At 36.7% G+C, this 9,537-nt stretch overlaps 1 protein-coding gene across 5 annotated transcripts in view; it reads left to right on the top strand.

Moving 5' to 3' along the window:
- Positions 1–9,537, top strand: part of GPBP1L1 (GC-rich promoter binding protein 1-like 1) — a 72,997-nt gene that overhangs the window by 35,593 nt on the left and 27,867 nt on the right. For all 5 annotated transcript variants that reach the window (XM_010847861.1, XM_010847860.1, XM_010847858.1 and 2 more), the window contains exons 2-5: positions 2,886–3,901; positions 5,036–5,150; positions 7,505–7,634; positions 8,024–8,310. In XM_010847861.1, coding sequence (XP_010846163.1) covers positions 5,091–5,150; positions 7,505–7,634; positions 8,024–8,310 — 477 coding nt within the window. In that variant the 5' untranslated portion in view covers positions 2,886–3,901; positions 5,036–5,090. The remainder of the gene's footprint in view (positions 1–2,885; positions 3,902–5,035; positions 5,151–7,504; positions 7,635–8,023; positions 8,311–9,537) is intronic.

Here is a 9,537-nt window from a genome sequence, read left to right as displayed (position 1 = left end):
ACAGGCCTTGACGTACTCCTTTTCCTATTTGGAACCAGTCTGTTGTTCCATGTCCAGTTCTAACTGTTGCTTCCTGACCTGCATACAGATTTCTCAAGAGGCAGGTCAGGTGGTCTGGTATTCCCATCTCTTTCAGAATTTTCCACAGTTTATTGGGATCCACACAGTCAAAGGCTTTGGCATAGTCAATAAAGCAGAAATAGATGTTTTTTGGAACTCTTTGCTTTTTCCATGATCCAGCGGATGTTGGCAATTTGATCTCTGGTTCCTCTGCCTTTTCTAAAACCAGCTTGAACATCAGGAAGTTCACAGTTCACGTATTGCTGAAGCCTGGCTTGGAGAATTTTGAGCATTACTTTACTAGCGTGTGAGATGAGTGCAGTTGTGCAGTAGTTTGAGCATTCTTTTGCATTGCCTTTCTTTGGGATTTTAATGAAAACTGACCTTTTCCAGTCCTGTGGCCACTGCTGAGTTTTCCAAATTTGAAAATAGCCTCAGCTAACCACAAATAGAGAAAGCCTGTGCACAGCAACAAAGACCCAGTGCAGTCAAAAATAAATAAATTTATTTTTAAAAAAAACACCTGAATTATACTGGAGGAACAGTAGCCAGTTAGCTTTTACTCCCTGTATCAGTCAGTGATGTGGTAGTTATTTCCGAAGTTACCCTTGCTAGAAATCAGTGTATGAACTTTTATTTCTCTTTTACTCCCGTATCCCATCAATTATGTAGTTCAGTTTATTTTACTTCTTCCTAAATATTTTGTGACTTGGCTTTTAATTTGTTTATATTAAAAACTGGTTTTCAAAAAAAAAAATCAAGTTTTCACCAGGTTGTGAATTGCAGTCAGTTCTGATTTTCAAAATCTCTAGGCTGGACCACAGAACCAATATCAAGAGATTATTCTTGAACTAACCATTCCTTGTCCTCTGTCCATGGAATTTTCCAGGCAAGAATACGGGAGTGTGTGGTGTGGGCTTAGTGCTCCTCAGCTCCTGGAGTTTTAGTTCCCCAACCAGCGATCAAATTCACATCCCCTGCAGTGCAAAGTGGATTCTTAACCACTAGACCACCAGGGAAGTCCCTACTCATGATTATTTATTTATCTGTTGTGTTTATTTCCTCTTTTTCATTCTGTCTTAAACAATTATTATTAATCTGTTTCAAAATAAGTATTGTTTTAAAAAATCATTCTGATTTTTTCTGACCTTATGTTTCTGTGTTTCTTTAGATTCTTTTTATTGCTCCTTTCCCATCATGAAAAAAAAAGAGCAATAAAGTTGTTTGTTTAATCTTCTTAAAAAAATAAGTTTTTAAAGCTTATGTTTTATTAAATATTGCTCTAGCTGTTATAGTGCAAATTTATTCATAGTGGTTTTTCTTCTACTTAAAGATTTTGAAAGTTTATCATTGTATCACTTCTCTCACAGTAAGAAATCTGACTCCCATTTTTCCCTAATATTTTTTACTTTTTGATCAAATCCTGGTATGTAACCAACCTGCATTTATCACCTCCTCCCTTATATGTATTTCTCCCTAAACACGTCTGAGTTGTAACAACTGTGGAAGGCACATTGCTGCGTGGAAGCCTGCAACCCACTTGGCCATGTCCCTTTGCCAGGAAATCCTCGTTATTCCTCTTGAGGTTCCAATACTCTGCATTGGACTGTACTGGGACACTCACCTAATGAGGTCCAACAGCCTGTGCAGGACTGCTGCCGTACACACATTTTAGTATCCTTCCTCCCTCTGTGGACACCCTCACATGCTGATTGTGCCCCAGTACCTTGCTCTGGCCTCTGGAGCCTCCCCCTTTGCTGCTTTTATTTCGCCTGACTGCTCCTAATGGCTTTGTACAGTATTTCTTCAGGAAGGGGAAGGAGAGTGGGAACTGAAGAGGAAATTGTTTCCTGATTTTAACATAGTAAGAGATCATAGACTTTTATTCTTTGGAACTTACTGAGACTTCTTTTGCATATTAATAAGGTCATTTTTAAAAATTATTACGTGTGTATTCTGTGTGGTTGATGTTACACATATGTGTATTATAAAGATATAAAAAGTGTAGAGAACAAGTGAATGCCCATCATTCAATTAATAATGTATTATAGATACAGGTAAAGCTCCCCAGAATCTTTTTCTGATTCCTTTCCCATTGTTTCCCCACAGAGGTATTTACTGTTCTGAATTTAGTATTTCTTTAAACAGGAATTGATTATATGAGAAATAGTCTATAAACTAGTATTTACCAGTGTAGACCAGAATTGCCCACAGATGCAAGCATTCTCTTATATCAGAAAATGTTCTAGCCCTTGGAAGTATGTTAGGAATTTGCCAAAGAAATATTTATGTCATCTCTTACTGCATATCTTACGTCAGAGAATAAGCACTTAAGTCTCTTAATTGATAAGTAGGTATCTAAAAATACGTAAATACATGAGGAATGCTATGACGGATGTCTTGTTTTTAAGCATCTAGCCGTGGTTAGTACTAAATAAATAGTTGATGACTGTGTAATAAACCAGTTAGTTATGCCTCTTTGACCACTTATGGCAAGCTGTTCCAAGTATGAGGGAAAGTCTAAATCTAACGGACTCTAATTTGCATTTCTGAATTACATTTGATAGCTAATTGGAGAAATAGTTATTTTAAAGGTAGATTTTTTTTTCACCTCACTTTTCTAAAATCCTTTTAAAATCCTTAAAAAAGTTTTAGCCAGTTATGTATTTAGGTGGTAGTACATTAAATTAATGTTTAAATTGGATTTGAGTTTTGTCTCCTAGACCTTTGTCTCCTAGGTCCATCATTTGACCATGTCTCATTTTAGCAATTATATATAGTAATTTTGCCTCTTGTGATACGTTATTTTGTTTTTTCATTTATAGTGATAGATTCCTGTGGCCTTTTAAATGATTGAATAACAATGAAAATGGATCCAAAGTGACTTCTCCGCTGAAGTAGAAGATTCTTATTACCTTCCATTAACTCAATTTAGTCTTTGGGAACGGGCAGAACAAGTGAAATACAGAAAACTGAAGAGAAGAAAACCTCACTTTGGAGCTTTCTCCATGACTGTTCTTAAGCCCTGCCTTTCTACTTGTTTTAGTTTTGCTGTGAATTTATAAATAGTGAAGACCAAAGAAATAGAAACATTTGAGAGCTTTATACCAAGAAATTTGCCTTGAAAGCTGCTATTCTTGGAGGGAAAGGCATATCAAGTTCCTGTTTTTGTTTTTTTTTTTTTTTTAACAAGCTTTCTTATGTCCGTAGATTTTGAAGGATAAGACAAATATAAACTCATACCTGCAGGCTATTTTTACCAGCTGTGTAAGAATAATGAGATTTATAAATTAAGGGCTTTGTAATGTGGATGTTTTGCTACTAGAGTTGACTACTCAGAAGATCTTTTATAGCTTGTCTGTGTTTTATTTTTGATCTGTCACTTCAGTGACATTATTTGACCAAACAAAAGTCATTCTGTCTTTCTAAGCTATGACCTTGTTATGAACAGTATTTGCATTCACTGTGCAAATGTCCATGTATTATCTATTTAAGCAACATCATAGTGCCATCACTCAAGGAAGTTGAATGAGGTGAACATTGATATAGCTCTTTCCCCTTCCCCCCATTTTTTAAATGTAACAAATACTTTTTATGTTCCCCTCCCCCTTCCCCTTTCCCCTTCCCCTTTGGGAAACGTGTCAGGAACTAGATAGTTTAAGATGAGCAATTGAGGGGACTGAGAGATTGATCCACACAGAGCCTGGATTCTTTCTGCTTCATCGTAAGGCATTCTGCTGGCCAGCCTAATTAAGTACCCTTTTAACAAGAGAACCTTGTGGAAATCCAGCTGGCAACTCAAGAAGTTCAGGAAGCAGGACCACAGAGGTTATACTCTGGGGTAAGTATCCTCCTATGTCTAACTTTGGAAGAAGACTGTGTATGTATATGTATCATGGAAAATACCTACTCTTTTCTGATATATTCTGGAGACTATCAGTGAGGTAGTTTGGAGACACTAATAGATCTCTCAGGAAAATTGATTCTGATTAGAAGTTAATGTGAACTAATAGAAAAACTCTTGAGAAGTTATAACTTCCTTCTCTAGGAAGATTTTTTTCTACTGCTTTTGCCTGAAGTTACCTGAAGCAGATTAATCTTTTTTTATAAGTATCTATAATTTGGGGCTTCCCAGGTGGTGCTGGTGGTAAAGAACCCTCCTGCCAATGCAGGAGACATAAGAGACCATGGGTTTGATCCCTGGGTCAGGAAGATCTCCTGGAGAAGGAAGTGGCAGCCCACTCCAGTATTCTTGCCTGGAGAATCCCATGGTTAGAGGAACCTGGTAGGCTGTAGTTCATGGGGTCACAAAGTATCAGCAGTGTTGGAAGCAACTTAGCATATACCTGCGGAGAAGGCATTGGCACCCCACTCCGGTACTCTTGCCTGGAAAATCCTATGGATGGAGGAGCCTACAGTCTTCATGGAGGTGAGCTACAGTCCACAGGATTGCTAAGAGTTGGACACAACTGGGCAACTTCACTGTCACTTTTCACTTTCATGCATTGGAGAAGGAAATGGCAACCCATTCCAGTGTTCTTGCCTGGAGAATCCCAGGGATGGGGGAGCCTGGTGGGCTGCCATCTATGGGGTCGCACAGAGTCAGACACAACCGAAGCAACTTAGCAGCCGCAGCAGCAACAGCATATACCTGGCATAGCATATATCTATAGTTATGAGTAGTTGTTTATTCTTAAGGTTCTTCTGCTATAACCCAAGAATTCATTAGCTTCTGTCATATAACTTTTAGGGCAATGTCCCACTTTCTCTCTCTGTGTTGAATATTCATGGTTATATATTCACAGACTATTGTTTTTGTTCAGAACTTCTCTGATGTATGAGGCCAGATGACTACTCTAGAAAGGTTCAGAGAGCAAGTCTTTCTGTAAAAGGGCAACCTTAAAGAAATCACAGACTCCTTTACTTGATACAAGGTTCTTCCAAGAATAAATGATTTCAATTTTCTCATTTTCAGATCCTGGCCATGAGGTTGGATGCCTCACCTTGTTGAAAAGAGACACTGGACCTAAATGGCGCAGCATGACTTTGTTCCTGCTTGGCTAAATTTCTCAACACCACAGTCAGCTAAGGTACTGTTCTTCATTCTAGTAACTATCTTAATACCAATTCTTTGCATCCTTGTCTTATAGCCTCTGTTTTACAATCTAGTTTTTTTGTGTGTATATTCAGTCTTGTCTGAGAATTTTAGATATGTTTTCATAAACTTATCTTTCTTTTATCTTACTTTTAGGGTATAAACACTTAGGCAGTTCAAGTCAGTGTGTACCCAAGTGTCCTGTTTATTTCATTACATGTTAAGCTTTTCTCATTGTGTGACACACTTAAGACTTCCTGTGTTAGTTGCAGAACACTTCGGTTTGGGGGAAATGGATCTTCAGAATGAATGTACATATGTCTAAAGTAGTAGTTGATGAGGAAAAAGAATAGACAGTAATTGATTGACTACTACATGACTCTCAGATTAAATCCTAGAAATTCTATTTCAGAGACAATGGTCTGCTTACTGATTTTGGAGAAAATATTTGCATTAAGGATAAAGACAAATGGAATATATTCTTGATAAAGGAAACCTTTGGGAAGCTAATAAAAATACTTCCCATTTTGCCACCTAATAGAGGAGGGACAAAGTTGATAGGTAGTCTCAGAAAAAAAAAAACATTTTTTTAAACATGAATTTTGGGGAAGATGTTCCTGCTCTGTCTAGACCCACAACCCTTTACTCTAAATTTCAGTTTGAATTGCGCTTGTGAAATTCGCAGCCATCTCATAATTGACATAATCTGCCTCAAGAGTTGGAGGTGGTGGACCTGAGAGATTAGGTATGGGATCTAGGAAAGTGTTTAAAAGTAGGCAGATCTTATACCTGCAGAGAACAATTGATTTAGCGCCATGAACTTGGTAAAAAGAATTAGGAAATATAATTTATTAATAAATATTTCCATCAAGGCTACAGCAAGCAAATTTGTGTGGTATTAGCATAGACTTGTGAAGTGGTGGAATAGAATACAAAATTCAAAAATAGTCCTGTATATTTAGTCAGTTGATTTTTTACTAAAGTACCAAGGTAATTCAATGCAGAAGTGATAATCCTTTTCAACAGGTTGCTTTAGGACTGGATATTTATGGAGGAATAGGAGGGAGAGCCTCAACCTTGACTTTATATCGTACATAAAAATTTACTTGAAGTGTATTATAACCTAAATTGAAGAATTAAAACCCAGTAAACTTTCGGAGGAAAGGAGAAATCTTTGTAACCCACTGAAAGAAAGTGAAAATCTCTCAGTTGTGTCTGACTCTTTGCGATCCTATAGACTATACAGTCCATGGAATTCTCCAGGCCAGAATACTGGAATGGGTTGCTGTTCCCTTCTCCAGGGCATCTTTCCAACCCAAGGATCGAACCCAGGTCTCCCACAGTGCAGGCGGATTCTTTGCCAGCTGAGCCATCAGGGAAGCCCAAGAATACTGGAGTGGGTAACCTATCCCTTCTCCAGGAGATCTTCATGACCCAGGAATCGAACTGGGGTCTCCAGCACTGTAGGCGGGTTCTTTACCAGCTGAACTACTAGGGAAGCCCTTGCAACCCACTAGAATGGCTAAATAAAATCTGACAATACCAAGTGTAAGTGAAGATATTAATAATAAGGAAATAGATATAAAGATTTCTCTAACACAACCTGTAGTTCTCCTATAAGCACTTATCAAATGTTGGGTGTGGTGGGCCTGTAAACCATACATTTCATGGATTATTAAACTTCGGTTTTCTATTGTTTGAGAAAAAGACTGTCATAGCATACAACTATTTGGAGTAGGAAAGGACATAATAGTGTTTCTCAAAATGCTTTATTTTAGTTGTGTAACCTCAGAGACTTACTCTCTCTGACCTCCTTCCTCATGTGTAAATAAAATGGGGATGATGTCAAATTGTAATCTTGTTATGAGTATTAAACAATGGAAATAAGTGTTTTATAAAGCTATAAAAACTTTTGTGTGATTGTTAATGGCATGCCATGATGGTATTTAAACTGTTCCTTTCTGTCCAATTCGAGAGTAATTTACACAAATAAGCTATTTAGAATTATTTTAAACCAAGCTTCTTTCTTTTCCTTTCAAGATTAACAACATTTTTAAGTGTAAGTTTTGGAGCTTGTTCTTCTGGATATTGACTGATTCCTCCCCCACCCCTCACCATGCAAGTAATTGAAGTAGCCTGTTAATTAATTCAATCAGTGATTAAATAGGAAATGTAGGACTTCTCTAACTCAGAGAACTATTGCCCTTAACTATGTCCCATGTGCTCAAAATGGAGATGTCTGCCACCAATATTACTTGTTTTCTAGAAGCCTGATGCAAAACCAAAGATAATGAAAGAGATTGATACGTACTTATCTGTTTGCTTCTCTATACTTTATTATCATCTTAGTCACCTACAGCGACTTTCGAAAAACACGGAGAGCACCTACCCCGAGGAGATGGTAGATTTGGAGTAAGCCGTCGTAGACATAATTCCTCTGATGGCTTTTTCAACAATGGACCTCTTCGAACTACAGGAGGTAAGACATACCCAACTTCCATGACTATTTAAGCTACTCAGAGGAAGCCCAGGTTGAGGGTACATGTCCATAACCTTGGAATAATGATCTTTTGTAAACACAATACTCAATTAGATCGTCCAGTAGTCATCACTCAGCTATACTGGCTTTCTAACATTCTTAGGTGCTCTTAAGTCATTTATTCAGTTAAAGAACTCATACAGAAATTACATTAAAACAAAAGGATGTATCTTGTGATTTTGTGTGTGTGTGGACTTAATTTTTTATTTAGAAGTCCCCTGAAGGGCTTTGGCAATACTGTAAATTAGATCAGGAAGCATATGGCCCACTTGTTCCTGAATTTACAGAAAGCAAACACACTAATGTGTTACTTTTCCTTATTTTTTCAGATTCTTGGCACCAGCCCTCCCTGTTTCGCCATGATTCTGTGGACTCTGGTGTCTCTAAGGGAGCATATGCTGGAATCACAGGGAACCTATCTGGTTGGCATGGCTCTTCACGAGGTCATGATGGCATGAGCCAGCGTAGTGGGGGTGGCACAGGAAACCATCGCCATTGGAATGGCAGCTTCCATTCCCGGAAAGGCTGTGTCTTTCAGGAGAAGCCACCTACAGATATTAGGGAAGAGAAGAAAGAAGATAAGGTAGAAAAGTTGCAGTTTGAAGAGGAAGACTTTGTAAGTATAAAGGTTTAGTTCTGCAGTTAAAATCTAAAATGATTCTTATATATATATATAAGAACATTTGAAGAAATAAATAAAAGGGAGTCCTACATTTAGACTTTTATTGTTTTTAGGAAAGAGTTGATTAATATGAAGATGAGGACCAAAATTCCTGTATAATTTTTAGCAAATCTTAATATTTTTTCATCTTTACACCTTTGGAACTTGAAAGAAATCCTGAGTTTTCTTTAAGTTTTATAAGATTCAATATTCAGATATATTTATGGAAAACTGTTAAATTGTCTTTCTCCAACTATCATAAGAGGGATTTTTTCCTCTGATATTGCTTGCTTATATAGACAGTTGTGATAAGATTAGAAACACACAGTTAGGAATATTTTACCTGTTGCCTATATATGCTACTCTGTGGTGAATTATATGCCTTTTGACCTCTAAGCCAAAAGTAGTTTTTGTGCACCTTTAAAAGTTTAATAATATATTTTATTTAACCAAATATATCCAAATCATTATTATTATTTTAACCTGTAGTCATTATCTTCAAATAATTACATTCTTTGTTATACTAGGTCTGCAAAATTCTTTGTGTGTTTTATAATTATACTACATCTTAATATAGATAACACATTCGAAGTGCCCAGAAGCCACATATGACTAGAAGCAAAATCCTATTAGTGCAGCTCATTATTTTTAAGTAGCACATTAGATAAGCTAGTCACTTTTATAACACCCATTTCATGTTATCAAAGCCACCTAGAGAGTAAAATTTAGGCATTCAGCCCCTCCTCTCCCAAGTCTAGCAAATGGTCTGAGGGCTCTTAATTTAAATGTTACTTATTGATATTCCTATTTCAAGGTGCCCATCCTTTAAAATTTTATTCCTGGAAAAGTCTATAATACCAATACATTAAGTATTTGACCAGAATGTTTTTAAGTACTCAATAGTCCAAAATGACTACACTAAATTATAACTTTATTTATTCAATAAATAAGCAAATTCAAACAAGACCAGTGGTAGTGATTAGGAAACAAAATCTCTCTTGCTTATCACACTTTGAGAGCTTGATGAAATCCTCATCAAACCAGCAGCAACAAAAAAAAAAGTTGAATGGTATTCCTGTTATAAAATGAATTTCGTTTTGTAATTTTCACCCAATTAAATGAAGCAACTGTAGTTATAATTTCTATCTTATCTGAACATTTACCTAAAATACATATTATTAT

The sequence above is a fragment of the Bison bison genome, unplaced genomic scaffold (assembly GCF_000754665.1).
Source record: "Bison bison bison isolate TAMUID 2011002044 unplaced genomic scaffold, Bison_UMD1.0 scf7180017864256, whole genome shotgun sequence".
NCBI classification, from domain to species: domain Eukaryota; kingdom Metazoa; phylum Chordata; class Mammalia; order Artiodactyla; family Bovidae; genus Bison; species Bison bison.
This window is presented reverse-complemented; position numbering and strand designations above follow the sequence as displayed.